Genomic DNA, 24793 nt, shown 5'->3' with positions numbered 1-24793 from the left:
TCTAAAACATCTAAAAATTTATTCTAAAAAATAAAAAATAATTTATTTTTACTTTTTTTTTTCAAAAAAAACTATATCAATAAATATTTTTCAAATATATTTTTGGAATTAAAAAAAATTTGTTTGTGCTAAATAACATAAGACTGTTCACTATTCTGTGATGAAATTTTTATTTTTTTAATTTTTAAAGGGAGAATTGTGTTTTGGATCCAATTGGACCCAAAAATTGACTAAAGGTCCATATATCATGCACATTTAAACCCAAGACTCAAATAAAATGTAGAAATTAAGTTGAATGATATTATCCTTAATTAATTTTTAAAATACCCTTAATCACTACACAGACACATAATGATTGTAAATTTCAATTTTTTTTTTTGTGTTTTTTTCTTTTTTCTATTCTCAATTAAGTATTACTTATTTCTAACTTTTTGTTTTTTATTTTTATTTTTTAAATATATTGAATCTTTTTACTCTTATTATAAACAAATAAAATTTTATGGATAATCAATGAATGAAATTTAATTATTTTTATTATTTTCATATAAAAAATAGTACTAAACAAGTTTTCAATTTTTATTTTTAAAAATAGTTTTATTTTTTGATTAAATATTTTTTCAAAAAGAAAATATAAATCATATTACCATTTTTTAGAATAGAATTATTATACTAAACAAGGTTTTAATTCTTTATTGAACGTAATTTTTCTTTATTTATAATTTAAAATAAAAAATAATACTGATTTTCAATTATTTATAAAAAAAAGTTTAAAAAAAAATAAAAAATCCAAATTGTTTAAATAAAATTATTATGATTGTATGAATAGTGGTGCAATAAAGACCAAAAAAACTTATATGAAAGGTCAATGAGTATTTTGGTTTTTTGATATCTTATATCATTTCCATCAATTATGTAAGTTTTATAGACCAAACCTTAATTTTTGGGCCCAAAATACAATTACCCCATTTTTAAAAGTATGTTTGGGGTACCATGCTCACGGTTTGTTTGGTAGCTAATTGTAGGGATAATTGTGTTTTGAATTCGGTTGAACCTAAAAATTAAGATTTGACCCATAAAAGTTGTATAATTTATGAAAATAATATAAAATGTGAAGATACCAATATACATTTCAAAACTATTTTGAGTATTTTTTACCACAATATTTGACAAACTTTTTTATCTTAATTTTTTTTAATAATGATTCTGAAAATTTATTATTTTTAGAAAACTATTTTTTTTAAAAAATATATTCTAAAAATATATCATTTAAAAAAAAAATAATTTTGACATATTTTTAGTTATTTTTTATATACACAATTTTAAAAATATATATTTTTTAAGATGTTTGATTTTTAAATAATAATAATAGTTATTATTATTTATTATTATTTTTTTAGAAAAGAGTGTATTTTTTCCAAATCACTAAAGTAAATTAAATCTTATTGAGGTTTACAAAAAAATAAAAATAATATTTTTCTACTTTTTTTTTTCATAGTAGGTTATTTTTGGAAAGATAAAAAATTCATATCATTTTTCTTAATTTTCACATTTCTTCTAGTTCTTGAGCATAAACGATGAATTTATATAGATTAAAACTTAATTTTTGGAATTCCAAAACACCATTGTCCCTAACTGTATACCAGAGAGAGATAGGCGTAGATTGTTTGCAGACCGTATTAAGGTAGGGCAGCAGCAGTTTTAGGGCACCGCCACCATCTGAGACTGAGCGCGCGTATGGCGAGTAGTCATAAAGCATTAGAGGCGGAGGCGCGTGGATGTTGTTAATCTAATAGCCAAAGCAAAGGCGAGAAAGGTGTGTAATCTCTCCACAACAAAAGGCATGAGTGGGTCGCTTCTAAAATCCCATCATGTTGAAGATCACCATTTGCGAGTGGGTTTGATTGATTAAAACTTTTATGTAACAATTACTTTCCTTTTGTGCAAATAGGATCCATCAAAACCCCCAAATCCCAATCACAATTCACAAGGTAGGAGATGGATACGTACCACCAGCCTCACCGCTTCATGAGACCACCGCCACCCTCCATGGCCGACCACCATCACCACCACCAACAGCAACAACCCCCTCCCAGACAGCCAGCTCCATGGTTTCCCGGCCAGTTCCAGTACCATCCTTCCCAGTCTTCGTCTCCCTCGCCCTTGCCTCCTCACCAGCAGCAACAGCAACAGCAGTGGGCTCCGCCACCACCACCACCTCCTCCTCCACAATCCGATCATCTCCCTCCCCATTCTTATCCTCCTCCACCTCTCCCTCCTTACCCTCCGCACCCTGTCCGCAACCAGTTCCCTCCCCCTCCTCGCCCCCACTTCCCTCCTCCTCACCCTTCCCATCCTCATTCTCAGGTTCCCCAATCTTATCCTCAGCACAATCAGGTATTTTTAGCCATCTGCCTTTTTTATTTTTCTTTCCAATTAGGTTTAATTCTTGTATTGCTTTCCCTGTTCTCTAGGGTTTTCTTTTCTCTCATCACTGTATTTTGCATTTTTTTATTTGTCAGCATGCTTTGAGAAGAACTTTTCAGATCAAGAACATGAAATTAACTCTTGCTTCTACACACATAAATTTCTTGAACTCTGTATACTTCCTGTATGCTTCGGGACACCTTTTGGGGGCCCCTTCTTCTTACTCGATACTATCTTGATTTTACCTATCAAAAAAGAAAAAAAATAAAATTTGTTGAACACTAAACAGACAGGAGTGTAGTTTTCGCCTTGTCACTTGATGAACAATACCTTCTTTCTTGCTACCTCATGTTTGCTTTGACATTGTGGTGGTTTTTCATTATCATCAGTGAAACAGAATTTTTTCCTTTTTGTTTTGTTTTTTTCTTTTTTCTTTTGGTGATCTTCTGGTTGCTTATGTAATAGTTTACGTTGTTAGGAGTAATCTTATAAGATAGCCTTCTTCTCTGATCCCCTCTGTTATTTTTTTTTCTTAAATGTTAGTTTACATTCCAATTGAATTATGAGTCCTTTCTCATTCATGTTAACTTTTTCATAGGATGAGTGCATAGTTTTGCAATTGGCATTAAATTCTACAGTTATTGATGATGCTAGATCCTAGTAATGGTCTGGTTAGGATATTGCATGTGTTGTGACATATCCCTCGATTTTCTCTTAATCTTTTCACCTTTTTAGTTTTGCTGGATTGGATGGCTGTGTGCTCAAATCCATTATGATGGACGTTCAATTCGGGTTGTGTGCTCAAACCCTTTTGGGTTATAGGTTATTTTGGGTTGTGTGCTTGAATCCTTTAGGGTGCAGGTTCTTTTTGGGTTCTTAACCATTCTTTTTGCCTCTTAATCAACTTGCTTCTGGGGTAACCTAGATTATTCTGTATTAGTATGAATGATATTCCTTCCTTTGTACTTGTTTCTCCCTGATAAAATTCCTCTGGTACCAACCAAAAAGAATTTTTTTGTGCACTATTTATTTATTTTATTTATCTATTTATGTAATCCATTCAAAAAGAAGGCAGGATTATAATAGTGATGATATCAATTCTTTATTTTCTTCTGCTGCACACATTCATTCGGTAATTATATATGAAATTTGCCCAAGCACCATTGTGCTGGAGGATGGGTGAGACTTTGGTTCAAACTTCACGAGGATTTTCTTGTAAATACTTGTAGGAATGGGGCAATCCAAGTTGGGCTCATCACCAAGGTTGGGATTACTCTGGTGAGTTTTTTTGCAACTTAATATTGGGAAGTTGATTCCTCTTGTTCATATCAAATAGATCATTTCATTTTTTTACTTATGTTATTTTTATTTGGTTACTATTACATTTCTGATTTGTATTTTCTATTGCTTGATTGATTTGTGAGTACTTCAGTCTATGTATGTTTTATTTTGAAATTAAAGAGAAAAGTAACATGCATATAAATGGGAAGTTGAAAATTTGCACTGTATAGCATTGCTCTCATTAGATAGTTTTTTTTTTTTTTTTGATAGATAAATAACAAAATATATTAAAAAAGGCTAAAAAGCCGCACGTGCTCTCATTAGATAGTTTTCTTTTGTTTTTTTTTGATAAGTAGCATTGCTCTCATTAAATAGTCATCCTTGGGACAGAAACTGGCTAGATTTTCCATATGTACAAGCTACGATAAATTTAAAAAATTATGGTTTTTATTTGTATTTTTGTTGGGAATATTTATAAACTAGTAGCAAATTCCCAAGCCCCTTCAAGTTACTGTTTTGTTGCCTCTTTTGGAAACCTAGAATGCTTTGTAACATGATTGTTATGTCCAAAAGAAATTGTCTCAAGTGTGGCCTCTTTGGAGTTCATTAACAATTGATTGGACATTGAACTCGTTGCTCTTCTGCAATTTAATGAACAAATTCTTGGTGATGAGAGTCCAGAATTGTTCTGACTAAAGTTGATTCACAAATCCCACTTCACTTTTCTTTCTTTTTTAAATGATTTCTTTGTAAAGAATACTGCTAGGATTTGGTTTTAAGTCGAGTGTTGCTTCTTTTTTGCTAATGACCATGGGCTTGATTTTTCATTATTTGTGTAATGGCAGCCCATAGCAATGAGGAAGATTGGGCTGCCAGGGCAAGAGCATGGGCTGCAGCCAAAGCTGCAATGGAGAATCAGCATCTCCAATCACAGTTTACACCAGTTGGTAGACAAGAAGAACAGAATCATTATCATGATCAGTATCCACAAGCGATTGATCCTCATTATCCAGACATTCAACACCAATCATTTTCCTCATCAAGTTATCAACAATTTCCAGTTCCAGGTGCACCTCTTCACAGGCCACCAGTAGTTCATGTGCAGGAGTCTGCATCTATCAGCTCCGGACCATCTTCATATGTTCCAGATGGTCGTCCACCTTTTGCTGTCGGAGATGGAACTGCAATTGGAGATTCAAGTGCTGTATTTCCTCATCAAGAAAAATTATCTGCAAGTCCATCTATTCATCAGCAGGAGGTACCTTATAGTTATTCTTCTGTTACAGGTAATAATTCACTTGGCATTTTGAATTAGCATGAGAAGCTTGTGATGAAGAACTGCTTCTGTGGAATTTGTTTTCACTTATTAATTCTATTTCTGAATTTGTCAATTTTACTCATAGCTCTTTAAAACTAGTCAGCTTATCTGAAATAGGATCTGTATTGAATGATCACTAACAAAAAAGTTCATGATGTTTTATGAGTTTCCAACTTGTGCAATCTATAGATATAGTGAATGTGGTTGAGTTTTTAGTTATTTATTTAATTATTTTTTCCTCTTCCAAGAAGTAAACAAATTTTTATTGGCTGGTGATGATAGGGTTTGAAATTGTTTTTCATGTTATCTTGCAATAAGAGTGGTGTTTCCTCAGTTCTCAGGGTTGATGAAAACTCTTATCGCTTGAAGAATTTTAAGTCCTTTTGCAGCATATTTTTAATGGTTGCCATTTAATAATTATGAAGTGTCTTTCAAGTCCCTTTAGGCCTGGCTTATGTGGCAAGGGTTGGGGTGGATATGTGGGATGTTCCAGTTCAAGTCCTAGTATTGTTTAAAAAATGTTACATATAAAAAAATGCAGTCTTTCAAATGTTTGGATAATTTTTTAGGTTGATATATCTACATAATATTTTTTTATTAGATCAATTAAGGAATATAACAAGAAAATATATATATTTTTTTTCCTTTTGACAGAAAAACATGTGGATTGGGGATGCCAAGGAAGTAAATATCATTATTGGCTGTCAAGTTGATATCACCATTGAGGTTTTGGAAATGGAAATATCAATATCGAAATTGTTGTGTGAAAATTTGTAGCAAAACATGAAAATTTTCAATATTGCTTTGGGCATTGTCACTAGAGACAAGTATATATAGTTAGAACCAGAATGTTGTCAAATAAATGCAAATATGACAAGTTTGTGGTTCCTAGGGTTTGGGTTGGGAGAGGTTGATGGTGGGATAGGGAGGTCCCAGGTTCTATTGTTTGTGACCAAACAAACAAAGTCATCTGTCAAAAAATAAAATAAAATAAAATTACTAGTATATGATTTGTAGGGTGCAAAAATTGCACTGTAGTGAACATATAAAGATCAATAGATATGATTTTGTACCTTATGGAGTTCCAATAGAATTTAAAGTTATCATTGCTATCCTCACATGGAGGCTACTGGACAGATTAGAGCCCAATCTATAACAGTCAGTTCATGTCATATCAATACAACTATAAATTGCTACGTTTCTGCCATATTTATCTATTCCAGGGTTTGACATCAGGCTAGTGGTGTAAACTGACCAGACTCAGGCTGAGGGTTGTATATGGTTGCTCGTGTTCTTAAGGATGCTCTCTCATCCACATAGCTTCCAATTTTCCTTACATTACAGTTACTTGCATCCACATGCGTTTGGTACCGGGAGACATATGATGACTATGACCAGGAATATTTTGATTTCTCTGATTTCTCTATTGCCCCTGTTGTAACCTTTCAAGAATCACTTAATATAGCAACAGGTCATCATTGTTTTATCCCACAAGTAAAAGGTTACTTACACACTTAGTAGTGCATGTTGACATAAAGACAAATTTATGGACAGTAGGGAATTTTAAGTGTTGGAATATACAATAATTTTTTACATTATTACATAGAAGTAGGCTTACTGTCTTTTATTGATTTTGTAGATTGGGTGGATTCTTGGTGAGGGAGGGAGTGGTTGTTTTTTGGTTGTCCCACCCCTTTAGGGTTGTGCCTTTGGGTCCCTAGGATGGTTGCCTACACTCAAAAGTAGTAGATTGGGTGGATTCTTGGTGAGGGAGGGAGCGGTTGTTTTTTGGTTGTCCTATCCCTTTAGGGTTGTGCCTTTGGGTCCCTAGGATGGTTGCCTACACTCAAAAGTAGGTGGGCTAGAGTTTTGATTTTAGAGCATAAGGAGAGGAACAAAGAATAAAGTTTATGGTAGAGAAAAATAAAATAAAAAACATAGAGAGAAAAAAGAAACAACGAAGAAAAGATGAAAACCTCAGAGTCTCACTAAGGCCTTCTACGAGTCTTACCTAGAAGAAAATCAATGGAGTCTCACTATTGAGGGTTGTAACAATTGTAATGAGAAAAAAAAATATAATATATTTTTTTTGATAGGAAATATATATATATATATATATATAATATTATTAACATCAATTAATTCGTCCCTTTTATTTACATTAATTAGCTTATTTATAGGCTTCTCTAAGAAATCCAAAGTATACTAAGATTCTAATAATCTATTTTTTTTTTTGATAAGTAAGATTCTAATAATCTATTATGACTCTAATTCTTATTATAATATTCAAAGTCTATTAGGACTCTAATAATCTATCATGACTCAAATTCTAATTATATTATAACTTAACTAGCTAATACTAATTTGACTCCAACAAATCCTAATCTTAATTCAATTCTAATTAATATTAATCCTACTTAAAGTTTATTTATGTTTTCCCTTTCCTCCTTGAATAGACTTTCCCCCATCACTCTCTGTATATGCCTTATATACCTTGATGTATAACATCCTTGTTTATTATAATATTACCTTTTTACTTATCAAAAAAGGAATTTTTTGCATTCCTGTTTACAGAAATACATTTTTAGTTGCTGTCGTTTTATGCATCATGTCGTTGCTCTCTTCCTTTACTGTTGCAGAGATTACATAATTTGTTTTATCAGATGGTTCACAATTTTTCTTTTTTCAAGATTTACACATTTCTAAACTGTGATAGCAGCCTGATGTTTTGAAACTATACAACATTTATAATTTTCTACTCCTGTAGTACTTATTAGTAGTAGAATTTTTATTTGCTTTTCATTGCCATTGCTGTTTGACTATTTACTCAAATTGCAGGGAAAGAAGAGGTTGTAGGTAAAAATGAGCAGCTGCAGAAGGTATTACCTGTGCCTATATCCTCAGCTCAAGATGGACAACTTCATGTTCAATCATCACTGCCTGCTGTTGGTAGATCGGTTTTGTCAGAACAGCCCTTTGCATACAGCAATCAGACAGCGGATCCCATAGTCGATCTTAGTGATCAACCTTTAGATTTTGCACCTAGATTCAATCGTGACCATGATCCGAATATGCAATCCAGCTATGCTCATTCTGATTCAGTGGGACCGGGGAGAGGCATGGACCCTGTTGCAGCTGTGCAATCTATGCATACTTGGACTCCTCCTGTTGGTTCCGGGGTAGTTTTTCCTCCAGTACTCTCAACAGGGCCACAGGTTTTATGGTTTTGAATTGATTCATTTTCCTTAAATTCTACAGCCTTTACATGAATCTGGTAACATTTGTTTCCTTTTTACAGCATGATCCTTCAATAACCATGCCTTCCATTCCTGGACATGCTGCACCCATATTTGGAAGGATGCCAGGACCAAGCTTCCAGCAGACAGTTCCATCTGCCAGTGCACCCTTTGGCCTAGGTGCAGGAACTGCACTTCATCCCACGACAGCCTTTCCGGGTGATGCATACAATCTTTCTAGTGGTCTTGAACGCCCTAAAAAGGTAATTATTCTTTTATTCCCCAGGATTGATGCTTGACAGTTGCATGATTGTTGCTGAATTCTATATTGTGGAATTTTTTCAGGCTTCAGTGCCTAATTGGCTAAGAGAAGAAATAATTAAGAAGAAAGCTGTTATTACAAGTTCTTCTCAGGAGCATCCTAGAGAGGAAACTCAATTCATCGAGGAGGAAGGTGTTGATAAATCTTTTGGGAAAGGTGATCAGGCAGATAGCAAAAGTATTGATTCTTCTAGGTCAACTGAAGAAGAGGATGATGATGAGGTTACTTTCTTCTGCTTGATGATTATTCATTTTGATTTCATCCATTTATGTAGTTTTCTTCCCTCTGCTGAAATGTCTTTTCTTTGGTGCTCCAGTCAATGGGTTTGTTAATTTTACTGTTTGGTTATGTAATTATCTGGGTGCACTTCATGGAACTAAGTTGCTATTCATTTGCTCTATGTAGGATTATGTGGAAGCTGCTAGAACTGCAGCTATTAACCAGGAAATAAAACGAATAGTAACTGAAGTTCTTTTAAAGGTTGGAGCTGCTTAAATTCTTATGGTTGTATCATATAATTTCTTTTTGTGAAATATATATTTTTTTTTACTTTTTATGTTTTTAACAGGTTACTGATGAGCTGTTTGATGAAATTGCAACAAAAGTTCTTAGTGAAGATGATATGACGGTAGAAGGTATGTCCTCTGATTCCTCATATATTATTAATTTTTGTGGGAAACTACTGAAATAATCGTAATTACTTTCTGTGTTCTCTAAACTTAAATATTCAGTCATGTTACTTTTTATTCCTGCAGTTGACAACAGGACTGTCACTTCAAATCATAAGGTATCACAGATTTCTCCGTCAGTTCTAACTCCTAAGGCTTCTGCTAAGGTTCTAATTCCAGTTAAAGACAAGGAAACTGAGACCGAAGCTGTTAGTGGAAAATCCAGTTCCAGCTCTCCTGGGGATGTATTAGGTCTTGGAAGCTATGCTTCTGATGATGATGATGAAGATGATGAAGTCCAGAACTTCAGTGCACTCGATTCTCGGGAAAATAGTGTTTATCCACAGTCAAGCATGAAAAAATTTTCAGACAATGTACCTGATGCAGTTGAGAATGACAGTTCACAAGTAGAAATTGAAGACCATGGTAAAGGTCAAATAAACATAGAGGCTGGTCCTAACAGAACAAGTTTAATCGGGGCCAAAAATAATGGCAGTACTGTGGCTAGTGGGCTAAGTGATGTTGGGGCAGGTACAGAGTCACAGAATAGTAGTATTGGCCTTAGAACTGGGGCAGTCTCCGGAGGTAGGGAAGATGAGGTTAACGTTGATGCTGGAAAAGGCAGTTATGTTTCTGGGTCAAATGAATGTGTAGGAGAAAAGGCCATGAAACCTGAATTGCGTAGCCAGACTGCTAATGCGATAATAACAGATGGTTCTCAAGGTAAGGAAACCAAAATTGAATCAGATAAAAATAATAGACATGAAACTAAAAGGAGTTCTTCTGAGAAAAATTTTGTTAAGGAAGAGGAGAGTGTTAAGCTTAGAGCAGATGTGAAGAGGGATGAAAACCATCGGAGACATGATGAAAGAAATTTAAGAAAGGAAAAGACAGATGATCAGAATGGCTCAAAAGATAAAACAAAACGACAAGGTAGTAAGTCCGGGGAAAAGGCCAAGGAATCTGATTCCAGGAAAAGGTCTGCCCATCTTGATGTGAAGGAGGATAGAAAAGAAACAGAAAAGTTCAAAAGAGCTAATGTGAAAGCAGAGAGTATCCAAAAAGGAGAACGATCAAATGATGAGAAGGAAGATAGGTCAAGACATAAACTTGCAAATGAATCAGGCATGCATAAGAGAAGACGTTCCTCTTCAATTAGCAGTAGGGGTAGAAGTAGCAAGGACAATTCAGTGGTTAGTCATACCAATGCTTCAAGTGATGAGGCATCAGAGGATTCTAAGAGGTCTACTAATTCAGAACTTCAATCTTATTCTCTTTTCTGATTTCACTCGTCCTCACTTTCTTTGTGGACCCTCATATTCAGTTGGGTAATGCAGGAAGCTGCACTCAAGAAAACGTAACTTATCACCATCACCAACCAGGTCTAGAATAAGGTACTTGTTTACCAGTGCTTCATTACTTCTCTTACTGTTTCCTTTTGTGCCCTACTCATCTCAACATGTTTGAGGTCTGAAATTCTTGGTGTTTAGACATCCTCGATCCTGTTATAATTGATTGCATATCGTGTGTTTTACAGAGCATTGGAAAGAACTGGTTGATAATCTAAAGTGGAGATATCATGATATAAACCAATAAAATAGCAAGGAGATCATTTATTAAAGTTCATTTGAACTAAATGGGCTCACTTAATTTTTGTGAGAATTAAGAAACATCATGGACTCATTTTAAATCCTACTTACACTCGGTGGGCTTGGTTATTTTTAAATTATTTAAATAACAACTGGTGCTTTCTTTTTTTTTTAATTCGTTTTTTGGCCTCAATGGATAGTTGCGGGACAATGATTTGAGACCATGCAGTGAATTAGGGCATATGTTGGTTAGATGAGATTGCATTGATCTTTTTGCATCTTGTTTCTGTTTTTTGCATCTTTCTTTTCTGCATTGCCCTTTTAGTGATTTAAAAATTCTAGTCAAATTTCCAGCATTGAAGTTCTCAAATGCTTTCTTAACTGAGTGACTTGGCTAGCTAATGTATAAATAAGAAGAAAAGTCATGTTTTTGTTTTTTGCTCTGCAATTGGGTCTTGATCTAGGAGACCCCATTATGCAAGCGTGATAAACTGATAATAGAATCAGGAGTCTAGAGTTTGAAACATGTGTAGGATTCTGCTGTCAACATATTTGAATGGTTGTACCTACTTTGGATTTATTAAAAATTTTGTTCTCCATATTCCATAAATAAGTAGTAGTTCTTGTATGAAATTAAACATGCTGTGTGGCAACATCTGGAACACTTAAAGGATGGATGAGAACGAAGTCAAAACCCTTGCATTGTTCTATTATTATTATTTTTTCCTTTTATATGTCCTAAAAGATTTGTGCTTCAAGGCCTCGGTTTGTGGAAAGTTTTGAGGAAGGCATTGAGATGCAGATTTTGTTGCTTAAGGTCGATAGACCTTACAACACATAATCTTTTTCCGTCAGTGGGTGTTTATCTGAATGAGATTCTTTAGTATAATTCTTCCTCATAAGCATGTCTTCTAGAATTTATGTTACTGTGAAATTGTACTTGTGGTATTTTGCTACTTGCTTGCTGCTGCTAAGTTTATTTATTCTACGAGAGAGGAAATGTGTGTGATGCTCGTCTACCATTACACATTGCTGTTTTTTTCCTTGATGCAAAGTATCATGCATCTGAGGCTACTGAAGCACAAAATTTAGGCAGTCCTATGATAGATTGCCAAGCCTAAATTCACATATGTGGGAATAAGAGAAGAACAGTTTGCCTATGTGTTTTGCTGCATTGCCATGCTGAAAATATTGGAGAGGACATTCATTCTACAACTATGATGCTCTTTTGGAGATTGATCCTTGGAATGAGAGCATGACAGATGAAGCGATATGTGTCCCAGACAACAATGGTCGTTTATTCCAGAATCCAGCATGTGCCTGATGCGCACTGATCTCTGGATGGAAACAACCAATGTGGTCTAGGATTTCTTTTTTCCAAAAGCATTCTATATTTACAAAACTGCTTCTCATATGCATAGATGGCATTGCTTATCTATCAGACATGTTATTCTTCTTCTTCTTCTTCTTCTTATATTGGTTTCCTTAACATGTCATGTTCACTTTTGAGAACTTCTGAATTTTATGGCTTCTTTCTTTATAATCATACTTGTTGAATATTTTGATTATACACAATGCAAAAGCCAAATATTTAAAAAACTTTGAAGGCTTATGTTGAGCCAAGGCTCAAGAAAAATCCCCAAGCAACAACCTAGAGCTCTAAGGTCTGAGGCTTTCTTTAGATGTTTACCTCATGACTTTAATATACATTTTACTTTAGAATATGCACCTCATATACAACACAAGAAATAGAGATGAATTAGCAGTTGAATATGAATGCCTTTGTGGCTTTGAAATTTGAAGTCCTTGAAACTGCACACCAGTAATATAATTTCCAAACTTGGATTGGTTGATGGTCGATGTGAAGAAATATAATCTACCAAAAATTAGTTTGACACTTGGAATTTATGGATATCTAATATGGTCTTTTAATTAATTTTTATCTACTCTTTGCTTTTTTTTTTTTCCCCTGTATTTTTATCATTTTTTTTCTATACCCCTTACTTTTATTATTATTTTTTAAATGATAAATTATGATAAAGCCTTGGTTCTTTCTTTAAGATATGTTTAGGAGTCAAATTAAAATAGCTTTTCCATTCCATAAGAGAACTTTTGGCACACTGAGTCCAAGTATTTTTGTAAGCACCTATAAATTTTTTATTAGCTAATTGCATATTTGCAAGATTGCCAAACTGTTCTGAAATTTAAATAGATCTCAAATCCCATTCTAGTAAATCTGGTTTCTATGGAGATGGTTTGTTGGCTTCTTCCTGATATTCTTTTAACCAATTCTCAAGTTCTTTGTCCTGGTGCGAGATAAATCCCAAATCCCAGTGCCTCCGTCCCTCGCTCCCTCCTCTCTCTCTCTCTATATATATATATATATATATTTGAGCTGAAGTATAAACAATCTCACCAACTAAGGCTGCGGAAACTCTCACCTTTCTTATATCATTCTGCATGGGCATTGGCCATTCATTCTCCATTATTTTTCAGGGTAAGGATGGGAATTTTTGAATCCTATAACACGAGCACTTCAAACTCATCTCTCTCTCTCTCTCTCTCTCTCTCTCTCTCTCAAGCATTTGAAACGTGTATGGTTGTAAAACTCATTCATTTCCTCCATCTTCTTGACAAAAACTATTAACTAAGTGTCCATTTAGATACACATCCTATTTTTTGTTGTTAAAATTAGAAAATAGTTGTAACTTTTATGTAAGATACAAAAACTCTTAGAGACTTACATTGAAAAATGGTGGTTTTAAAAACTACTTAAAAAAATTGAGGTATCAAAAATTTTTTTATTCTTAAAACTTTAAAATTTATGAAAGTGATTTACAAAGACATAAGGTAAATGTACACTTTTTGTACAAGATGTTCTACTTTCTATGGAAATTTTTTATTTTAAAAATAGAAAACATGAAGTGTATGACACTTTTTTTTATTTGTATACTCCGTGTGTACTTTGTTGTGCCTTTTGGCAAGTGTGTTTAATATATCTTGCTTATTTACTTATCAGAAAAAAAAATAAAAAATCTGTGTGCTACTGTTCATGATCTAAATATGAAAATTATTGAATTTTATCTACTTCCAAATAGAAACTCTCACTACCCTCTTTAGTGGGCATTGTTAACTCAACAGAGCCTTGAATGACAGCTACATGGAGTTAGAGAAAAGAATCATTCAGCTTTCTTAAGCAATATTCTCTTTAGATGTCCTATCATAGGATAAAAAAGATTCAAAATTCATGTCCATGAGGTGTGACGAGGGGTTCTATATTTTCTGTGGTCCTAGTATTCATGGGAAGAGTAAAGAGATGAAGCTCACCATAAATAGGTAATGCGATAATCATAACTTAATTTTGAGGTTTCAAATTTGATACTAAATTTTACCTAAACCAAAATTATTAACCACAAAGAGAATGTTCACATAAGATGTCAATATCCTCATCCCATTGCTGTATTTTGATTTATTACTTGCTCAAAATTCATGTTTGGACTGCATAATGTTGGACTTGTTGGATGAGTGATTGATAAGCTCTAATGGCATCATTCTCCAGATACTTGGACATGTTTAAAAAATGATCCATAAATTAACAGAATAAAATCTAATTCTGTGCTCCGTGATCTTGAGGCTTTATTTTTGTCATACATATAGCTTGAATGCTTGCATATAGCACTGTAATGCCATAGGTTTTAGTACCTCTTATTTCATTTTCTTTGCAGTTATCCATGAAAAAAGGGAGGATTTTTTTAGTAGATTTGAGTTTAGTTTTCAATCAATGGAGTTGAAACTAATGCCTTTGCACTTAGTGTGCCATTACTTTTTAGGGCACTGGTAGTAGAATGATGCCTGTATTCTTGATATGATAGAATGGTACTATAGGTGAATCCAAGTATTGTTTGGGTACCCAATGATAACTTGGATAATTTTTGCTTGCTACTACTAATGGTGGCCCACATGGACTGTAATTTTGTTTCATGTTGATGTATCTTATTTTTGTGTAATGCCACAGCTGATTCTCCTCTTGAAAGGTGATATACTACATTCTTCTTTTTCAGAATACCCAAAGACGCCTTTGATAATTTCATTGAAATCAATGATGGTTCACATGGACTATAATTTTTTTTCATGTTGATGTGCCTAATTTCTGCGTTATGCTAGAATTGATCCTCTTTTTGAAATGAGATTTGATGATTCATCTTTTTCGGAGTCATCCAAGCATTACTGCAACGTATTCACTTATATGCATTTCTTTGAAAAACTGTGGATAATGAAGTATCTTTACATATGACCATTTTCTATTGCCAAAGATATTCTTAATTTTCATGGATTGCTAGAACCATTCACAAAATAGGTGGTTCTACCCAGTCAAGTTACTGTTAGACCAAACCTCTAAGTTTATTGAAAGGTCTTCTGCATCTCACCAAAAAAAGCATTTAGGATTTTTAAGATTAGGTAAGCATGAATTTCCTATTTATGATCCTGATTAGTACTTAAAATGGTAAAGACTCTCTTGCTGTGAATATTACACCAAGTCAATAGTAAAGATGGAAGAATGAACAGCTATCATTATGTTATCTGTTGAAGAAAGGCCAGAAAATTCTTTAGTGGATGAATCTTGGTGTTTTTTAAGATTTTGGTGCTTTTCTCTTTGGTTTTGGTTGATACATGGTGTTTAATTATATGGATCCTTTTTATCTCGTTAGAAGCAGAATAATTTATGCCCACAGCCCAGTACTTATCGAGTCTGACACTGTTCAAGGTTGAGCATTTCTCTCTTGAATTATGTATAGTCAACTCACCAAATCAGTATGATGGATGTTTTCATTTCTAGACAAGTTTCGAGGTCTCCACATAGCAAGCATTCTCAGCGCAGGCATTCTCCCTACTCTTCTTTTGAGACCACCAGGTATGTTGCCCTGCAGTCTGTAAGATTAAGATTGTGTTAATGTTTTTGAGACATACCCACCAATCACCATAAAACATTAAGCAGATTCAGGTGAAAGCATCAGATTTTGGATCTTCAGTTCTGAATGTTGCTAGTTTATAAACTCTATTTCAATTTCATTGTAGGGGAAGGAGGTCAAGGTCCAAATCTCCAGTCCGTCGGCAAAGATGACAGAGGATCTCTTGGGACGACACAAAGCATGACAATTTCTTGTCCAAAGCATTTTGAAGATCTGATGTGTCCTGTCAATGGGCATTTGACATGAATTTCGTGCTTTAGCCATAGCAATTGAATAATGGAGTTACTTGGACCTGTATCACTTAATTGAAGGGTAAAAGCATTTCTGGTACATCTCATAGAGGTTGAATGAAGTATTAAGGGTGGGTTGGCAATTCTTGAGTTTTGGTCCCTCTGCTCCCTTATTTTTGGATTTTGTTTTTCAAAATTATTTGTGCTTTCCAGTTGGGACCTAAAACCTATATAACTGTATTTGCAGCTCAGAAGGGTGTGCGGAGAGTGATGGACTTTGGTTGCTGGTTGCTCAGCAATTCTATTTGTTTTTTTTGTTTTGTTTTGTTTTTTTTAGCAAATTTTTTTTTTAGTCGTTGGTCATTTTGGCAATTTCATTTTCGTACTTAGATTCTGTTTTGGGTGGTTTAGTTACTGGGGGTAGGGGAGGGTTTCGGAGGTTAATGTTCAAGTTGGTTGGAGTTTGTATTTTGCCGTTGGGTTTGTTGTTTTTCGGGGCCGCAGAAAGTTCCCTTTGTTATATGGTGTATCATATGCAATGGCCAAGGAAAGAGGGGCAGATATAGACAACATCCATGAGGGAAATTTCATGACATGCAGTGCCCCATTCTTACGTCCAGATGGTCTTCCAGTTTTCTACTGGCCTTCTCTTTTGATCTATCACCTGGTCTTTATTCAATGTCGTGTTCAGGACATTGAATCGTTGGGGGACTGGATTCCTGTATGTACTTTGCCTCAAATTCTTGTGAAATTAAGAACTTCATTTGCTTTCAAACCTTGGCACACAAACGGACTATATCCGCCAGGTCATAGTTTGTGACTACGCGTGAACACCTGGTGTAATTTGAGTGTTTCGAGGGAATTCTCTGGATAATGTAGAAATTGAGGGGGTGTAAGCTCTATTTAGAAATTACATTGTCAGCAAAATTTGCTTTTTCGTTCCAATTTGATGTTCTCTGAGACGGCAGATATGCCGGTACTTCCAGTCACCACGGGGAGACCCATTGAAGTAAATTCATTCTGGAGGAGTGAGGGATGCACCGTCATGAGGCATTGACTTTTTTTTACGTTAAATAAAGGATGTGCAAAAGCTCCAAATCAAACGGTGCTGATCACCTTATCTCAGAAGATTGTAAAACCCAACCATTACGTCTCTCAAACATTATTACCACGTGCTAAATTAGTATATTAATGTTATTGGGTGTTTGTAATCTCTTTCTTCAAAGCATGAATCACAAATTCAACGTGGAGGAGAGTAAAGATGACGGGAATATGGTATTATTGAAATGCAAAGGATGTGGTAGAATTAAGATTCCAAGGCCGGGCTGAGGCCAAAACTCACATGTGTCGGTAATGGTGATGGTGCCGTTGTTTATCGTGCAATTTTTTCTTTCTTTCCGTTAAAGTTGCACTCAGCAGTCTGCACACTCATCACCGTCTCTCTCACGCATAAAAGAAATTTAAAATAAAGAAAATCGGGTATATCGTCTTCTCAAATCCAATCTCAGAAATACAGATACTGAGAAGTAAGGGCAGCGGCATCGACAAGGATGAAGGCTACCTGTTTTATTCTCGCTAGCTTCGATCACAAAAAGGTACAATCTCTCCCATTAAGACTATTAACACACAAACCCTTTTTCTCTTCTCTGGTCTTGCGTTTGTTTTTCATAATCGTTTTTTGGTTTTTATTTTTATTTTTTATGGAAAGGCCTTTCAGGTGGCGTTGTGGTCAATTTGGGTATCCGGGTTTCTGTTGATCGCTCTTTCCCTCTATGCCATGCAGAGTTTACCTTCTCTAGAGGACCATATCAAGATGCCCAAACAATTGCACCAAGGTTTTGCCAATTTGACATCTCCCAAAATTACTATTTTCTCCGCCCCCGATCCTCTTAATGCTCCTCCTGGACCAAGGCAGGTTCTGGCAGTTCGATCATGGCTTGCTTTATCTCCATACATCACTGTTGTTCTATTCAGTCGAGACCCTTCTGTCGTTGTTTTTGCACGTGCCTTCGGTTCGCGGGTTTCGGTGGAGCCTAATATCGATTTCACGTAAGCGTTTAAGTTTAATCTTTGATTTCTTGCCAAGCATTGATCGGAGTTGTTTGCCATTTTGGAGCAATTTTGCAAAATAATTATCAAAATGATAAACAAATTTTTTTTTTTTTTTTTATGTGATTGGATACAACCCTCATGAAAAAGAAAAGAAACATGTTGAAGTAATATGGAAATATTTTTCACATCTTTGATTTGAATGTGGAAAATATGGAAGGAAATTAGATATATTTAATCTTTATATAAAAGAGTGTAGTATATAAAAATATTTTATATACTTCATATATATATAGAACTTTTTTCACTTTTCTTTTTCTTCTATTTTTCCTTTCTATTTTCCAATAAGCAAACATAACCTACATTTTCTCCGGTCTTTCTTCTTTCTTTGGATTGGAAAGGCATGAAAATATTGCAATATCATTTTGAATTAAAGCTGCATTATTTAATGCAGCTTGACTAAAAACTAAAGCCATGTTATTTTAATGCAGTTTCACTGGAAATTGTCCATACCAAGTTGACTTCTCCTGTCCACAGTGGATGCAGACTAAACCATGAAATGACATTTTGAAAATGTGATTTTTCTATGCTGGGAAAATGTAAGCTACATTGGGAATGAATATTTTCTATCCATCAAATTAATATTTTTTTCATCAAATTGTGCCAAAATGGAAAAGAACTCTATTTACCAACAGTTTTTGGCTGCGCTTAAAAATTCTTGATCCGCCAGGCCTGAATTTCTGGTAAATTTTTAAGAAAATAATCTCATGGTGTTGTATTTATGTAGCTAACTAGCCCAAGCAACTTGCGATTGTAATCAACTGGTTTATTGGAACTATTATATATGACTGTGTAATAGATACAAGGCTTGTAACAAGGTCTCTTTGCTTGGAGCTCTGGTATCACTTGAGTGTACTTATTTGATAAATCAGGGCTTGAACCTTGTTAAACAATCATTTCAATGGTGAATCTAGAAATAAAAACTAATTTAAAAGATACTGAGAAAGGAGTTTTCTGTGCTTTCATATTCAAATGAGATGGCATTTGAGGTCAGCAAAGGGACAGAGGAGTCCTTTTAGAGTTGGAGCAGCATTTCAGAACCAAAGCTTGGGGAAAAAGAAGGGATGCATCTTTAGCCTCATCAGGGTTAGACATGTCCTCTAGGTAGTGGTGCAGCCAGGAAATTAATTTACAGGGGTGCAAAAGCAAGCAAAACTACCTGGTTTAGCTTAATGGTAAATGCAAGTTTGTTCAAGTAGTGGTTCAAATCCCCCACTATGCCCTTTTTTAAAAATTTTCACCTAAGCCTCAAGTGGCTTCACCATTGTTCCTGGCAATAGTATTGCTTGTTGAGGTATTACACTAGGTTGGCAATTGGTTCAATTGTTGAAGTGCTCCTTCATTAGAAGTATGTCATTATGAGTTAGGATGTACATAGCTAAAGCATCAATGCCTTTAATTTATTTTGTAGATTGGGTAGGATTTGGCTGAGGGAGCAAATAGTTTATCATGTTTGCCCTCTTACAGGCTATGCCTTTTGTTACGCATTGTAAACATCCTGTGTTTCTTGGTGTATGGTTCATTTGAAGTTATCAATATATTGTTACTGCTAAGTTATCAATATATTCATACTGTTAACTTATCAATATATATATATATGATTTTTTTAAGAATATTTTGTTATTTATTTATTTGTTTGTTTTAAGTTAAGGCATTTGTTTGTTTGTTTAAGGCTTATTTGCCTTGAGACTTATGCCTCGCTTTGTGTGAGCGAAACACCTTGAGATTGCCTTTGGCCTTTTAAAACATTAGGTTAATGGTTACTGAAAGTGAATGAAATGGAAATTTGGAGAAAAAACTGAAAATGAGTGAAAAAAAAAATGAAAAATAGGATTGGACGTTAAAACATCTTGTTAGGGGCGTTCAAATGCTCTATGGATGTTCAAATGTTCATGCATGGTTCAAATGCCCCCCTATGGATGGTTTGAACACTAACTCCTTGAAATTGCTTTCTAAACTTGAATTTTAAAATTTTTTTCAGACTTTTTGGTAAACTAACTATAAAACCTTATCCAAATATCCAATTAGGATTTTGGTATAAAAACCTAACATTTTAGACTATGAAATATGCACGTGCTTTCATAGCCATTGTTTTACCTTAGCACTCCTAACTCTCAAGAGTATTCCAGAACCTGTCTTAGAAGTCTTTTTAGCAGAAAGGCATGATTCATTGAACCACTAGCCTCAGCATGGTGTTGAGGTGATCCACTAAGGAGCATGAGGTGCTATGTCATGGGCGTGAAAGAAGAGTGTGTGTGCTAACCAGTATAAAGATCCTTAGGAGTAGGTGCATCCGGTTTAGGAAACCTTCTTTTCATATTTAGTAGATTGTTTCTGCAGTTGGTTCACTTGTGGTCTTTTTATATCTGCTAAGTTTCTAAGAGACTCTGCATATGGTTTTTCAACATATATTTGGAGTCGCTTTGTGCTGATTGATTTTCTATTGTCTCTAATCAATTCAATTGTTAACTAAGGATAATTTAGGTGATTTAACACATTTAACAGTGGGAAGCTTAATTATTTCAGTAATGAATTGGCCAGTGTTTCTTTTCCTTTTTTTCCTTTTTTCCACATATGGAGTAGTCGTATTTGGAGATGCAAATATTGATACATGGAAATAGAGAATGAAATATTAAAGTACTCAAGAACAATAAAATAAATACAGATTTACTTAAACGAGGATGAAGTGAGGGGAGACTGTGGAATAAGTGGAGATGTGGAATAAGAGTATACTTTGGAATGAAATAATAAAGGTGCCATATGGTTAGGATGTCCAAAATTGATCTAAAGAAGCATGAGGACATGTGGGAGCAAAATTTTTGGTTTCATCATGTGCGTTTATAAATATGTCAAAATATTCTTGCTAATTGTTAATTCACATAATCTATAAGTTTCCTGACTTATGCCTATCTCTGGTTAGGTTCCTGGGTACCCCATTCTTTCATTCCATGGTTGCAAGATCATGGGCATCCACATCAGACATTTCTGTTCTGACTGATTTTGAGACCATTCTTCTGCCAGACTTCATTTCCACTCTGAGTTATGCTCACAAACTTGACTATGATTGGCTCCTTTTTGCTCCTTTGCGAAGTGTTTTCTACTTCCCATTTCGATTGGATGAAGCTGGGAAGCATTGGTTAAGGAAGGATGGTAAACGGATTAGAACCCAGAAGGTATGAAGGAATTTAATACGGATTCCAAGTGAATGGAATATATGGGATGACTTCATTGAAATTGTGCTATCTTCCCTCAGATGCAGGAATTTCTTGCTCAGAGTTGGCAGTGGAATTGTCATGAAGGGAGGATGCTTATGGCATGGAACAACAGAGGGTTGCCGTTACATACTGGAGTCCTCCCTCCTTTCTTGTATGGAAAGGGACTCCACAACCATTGGGTCATTAATGAGGCCTTGTCATCTGAACTTCGGTTCATATTTGATGCCAGCTGGACCATCACAAGTTTTTATCTGAAAGATCTGGACCAGTGGTCTGATCGGTTAGTTGAAGGTTATAATTTTTCAAATATCAAAAATAGAAGTTGGGAGAATGTGGGGAATTCCCATCTTGGAGCACTTTATGGATCACTATATTTTCTTGGAGTTAACTATTCTAACTTGGTAAAACATTTCAAATGTGATGGCCAAAATCTTTTTGTCAACACAGCAGAAAGCATTTCTTATTCTTTTGAACACCAGAGTTCACTGAGGTTATGGAAGAGAAGGATTTTGCATCCCAGAAGAGAGAAGAAAACTATGGAATGTATTCATGCTATTACCTCTCTTGAGAGAAATATGGATTGCTCTGTGAAGCATCAGTTGGATTTCTCTTCACCATTGTACCTTCCATTTTCCTTGGAATCTCTCCTTTCAGTAATTGCTGACAAGAATAAGACTATTGTCCTTGCAGTTGCTGGATATAGTTACAAGGACATGCTAATGAGTTGGGTTTGCAGATTACGCAGCCTCCTGATTACAAATTTTGTGGTGTGTGCTCTTGATCATGATGTCTATCAGTTCTCCTTATTGCAGGTAAATCTGCTTTGTTGCTGTCTCTTGCTTCTGATTTTTACCCTCTTTTTCAGTTCATTATAGGTTTGCTTCAATGTATAATAGGTTACTTGCTTTGATATCTTAGTTCTGAATTTATGTATATATTTTATAGGGCCTGCCCGTTTTTGAGGATCCTTTAGCTCCAAGTGACATCAGCTTTGATGACTGTCACTTTGGAACAAAATGCTTTCAGAGGGTGACCAAATCCAAGTCCAGATTGGTTTTGCAGATACTGAAGCTGGGTTACAATGTACTTATGAGTGATGTTGATGTCTATTGGTTTAAAAATCCATTGCCATTGCTTTACTCCTTTGGTCCTGCTATTCTGGTAGCACAATCTGATGAATACAAAGAAACAGGTGTTATTTGATGCTCCACTCTGTTTCATTTTTTATTTTACATAGGCTCCTCTGATTGAAAATATCAAGCATTTTCCTTAATATAAAAGCATTTTTAATGGTAAATATTTATTAATTATATGGTTTTCAAGCATTTTGTCTCCTTTCCCTCATTTTCCACTGTCATATGAGGACATAGCAACATACAGGAGAGGCCCAGGGGAAATCGCTGCATGGCTAGAATAGTTCTATCTGATTGAATTTTGGTCTAATACACCCTTTATTTAAATTCTTTTTATTTTTGGTGTAATAAGAGAACTATTATGTCTCAATTATCTTACAACAATGGGTAGCATATTCCACGACTTCTCTATGTGGCTAGTCCTTGATAAAATAGTTCTTAACCTAAATTTGTCTGTACTTGGATCTGCAGGACCCATTAACTTACCTCGACGCTTGAACTCTGGCTTCTACTTTGCTCGTTCTGATGATACAACAATTGCTGGAATGGAGAAGGTAGTGAAGCATGCTGCAAGCTCTAATCTATCCGAGCAGCCAAGCTTCTATGACTCATTATGTGGGGAGGGGGGATCCTATCGCTTGGGTGATAACAGGTGCTTGGAACCTGAAACAAATCTGACTGTTCATTTCTTGGATAGAAACCTCTTCCCTAATGGCGCATATCAAAACCTGTGGGAGAAAAAGAAATGGAAATCTGTCTGTTCGAAGAAGGATTGCTTCATTCTCCATAACAATTGGATCAGTGGGAGGAGGAAGAAATTGCAGCGTCAGGTGTTGTCAGGATTATGGGGTTATGACATTAGCTCAAGGATGTGTCTGCAGAGCTGGCAGAAAACGAAATCGACAAGTTATTTCTGAAACCTGGTTGGTGCTTATTATTATTATTATTTTCATGGGTAACTTTGGTTTTCATGTGGAGGAGAATAAAATAAGAAAGTGATAAACCATTCTCTCCTATTAACCTTTGGTTTCATCACTACTTTCTCTGGAAAGTATTAAATTAGAGAGAGCCGGCAATGACAGACAAGGGGATAGAGCAACAATGCTTAGTAATATTAAAATCCCTCGAACTCAAGATATTTCTCCACTCCCCTGCAATAGGCTGTAATGCTTAAATTTGGATTGAACGAATCTTGAGTGCTGGCTATGCTGAAGAGATGCATTCCTTTGTTAGGGTTTGTGCGGTACCCCGACAGAGAATCCAGAAGAAAGAACGTGGGAGGAACTTCCACGTCATTGAACTTGAGCTTACAATCAAATGATTTCACTATAAGAATAGTTCATGCTGGTGGTAGAGAAGAGGTCTATCAAAATGCAGTTCTTGCGTCTCAATTGATGGAAAAGTATCCAGGGCTGTGTGTTGCTCGGCCAGAAGTCTTTAAGAACCCCCACAAGTCACTTTTATGGCCAGAAGAGAAGCTGTTGCCTGGTCAGAAGTATTATCTAATCCCATGTACTACTGCACAGAAACTGATGCGTAGACACCCGGAGAAGGTAAACAAAAAACAGCCTTCTGAAGGAAGCAAAGATGTGTCATATGGGAATATTATTGTTGATGTAGACGGTGATAATTTGTGTGAGTCTTTTTGTTCTGCAAAAGACTTCTATACCTCCAAGGAAAGGTGGTCTAGTTGTTTGCTGAGAAGATCTGGAGTGAAGATGCCTTCTTTATCACCTATTCTAAAGGAAAAAATGCACAGGGGATTGGGGTGGGAGCCCAGCCTGACTTCTATACAGGAACTGTCTCCATAGGTCTCTTTTTCACCAGATGTTTCTTGCTACTATATGCTCGGGTATGTAAATCCTGCAAAGCAGTTGAACTGCTAGTGTTTGTATGTTTGTTGTATAGTAGTAATCCGCAAGATGGACACGTTCATAAATATTGATGTGTACTATTTTATGCTACATTCTGCTTAGGACCTCATTTTTTGGATTTTGAAGGAACCTTCCCAACGATCATAGGAGCTGTTTAAACCTTTTCTTTCTTTCTTTCTTTCTTTTTTAGTGCTTGATTTTTTATTTTTTTATTTTTTTAAACTATCAGATGCCTCCATTATCTACTAGACGTGAGTGTCTTACTTTCTATATTCAAGTTATACTCTACATTTCTACTTGGCAGGGCTGTCTCGACCAGGTTACGTCTTGTTTTATCTTTGCGTATTCGATTGTGCGGGCAAAACATAGACGAAAACCTTCTCACTTGGGTGAACCATGGTAAATATCTCTATGGCATGCTATA

General features: G+C 35.2%; 2 protein-coding genes across 2 annotated transcripts; both read left to right on the top strand.

Annotated features, from left to right (window-relative positions):
• Nucleotides 1–1628: 1628 nt before the first annotated feature.
• LOC100259633 (uncharacterized) lies at nucleotides 1629–24513 on the top strand. The gene is made up of 19 exons (XM_059736304.1): nucleotides 1629–2394; nucleotides 3654–3702; nucleotides 4551–4991; nucleotides 7862–8238; nucleotides 8322–8522; nucleotides 8605–8802; nucleotides 8987–9061; nucleotides 9150–9216; nucleotides 9337–10492; nucleotides 10587–10643; nucleotides 15676–15750; nucleotides 15915–15950; nucleotides 16286–16325; nucleotides 16463–16759; nucleotides 17747–18087; nucleotides 21068–21320; nucleotides 21401–22174; nucleotides 22308–22554; nucleotides 22967–24513. The coding sequence occupies exons 1-19, from the start codon at nucleotides 1996–1998 to the stop codon at nucleotides 23410–23412; spliced, it is 5529 nt and encodes a 1842-aa protein (XP_059592287.1). The 5' UTR covers nucleotides 1629–1995; the 3' UTR covers nucleotides 23413–24513.
• On the top strand, nucleotides 23701–24513 carry LOC104878311 (uncharacterized). Its single transcript, XM_010648459.3, has one exon. The coding sequence runs from the start codon at nucleotides 23701–23703 to the stop codon at nucleotides 24304–24306; it is 606 nt and encodes a 201-aa protein (XP_010646761.1). The 3' UTR covers nucleotides 24307–24513.
• Nucleotides 24514–24793: the final 280 nt, after the last annotated feature.

This window comes from Vitis vinifera, chromosome 1, assembly GCF_030704535.1.
Source record: "Vitis vinifera cultivar Pinot Noir 40024 chromosome 1, ASM3070453v1".
NCBI classification, from domain to species: Eukaryota; Viridiplantae; Streptophyta; class Magnoliopsida; order Vitales; family Vitaceae; genus Vitis; species Vitis vinifera.
Note: the sequence above shows the minus strand (reverse complement) of the source record. Positions and strands in the feature narration are given on the sequence as shown.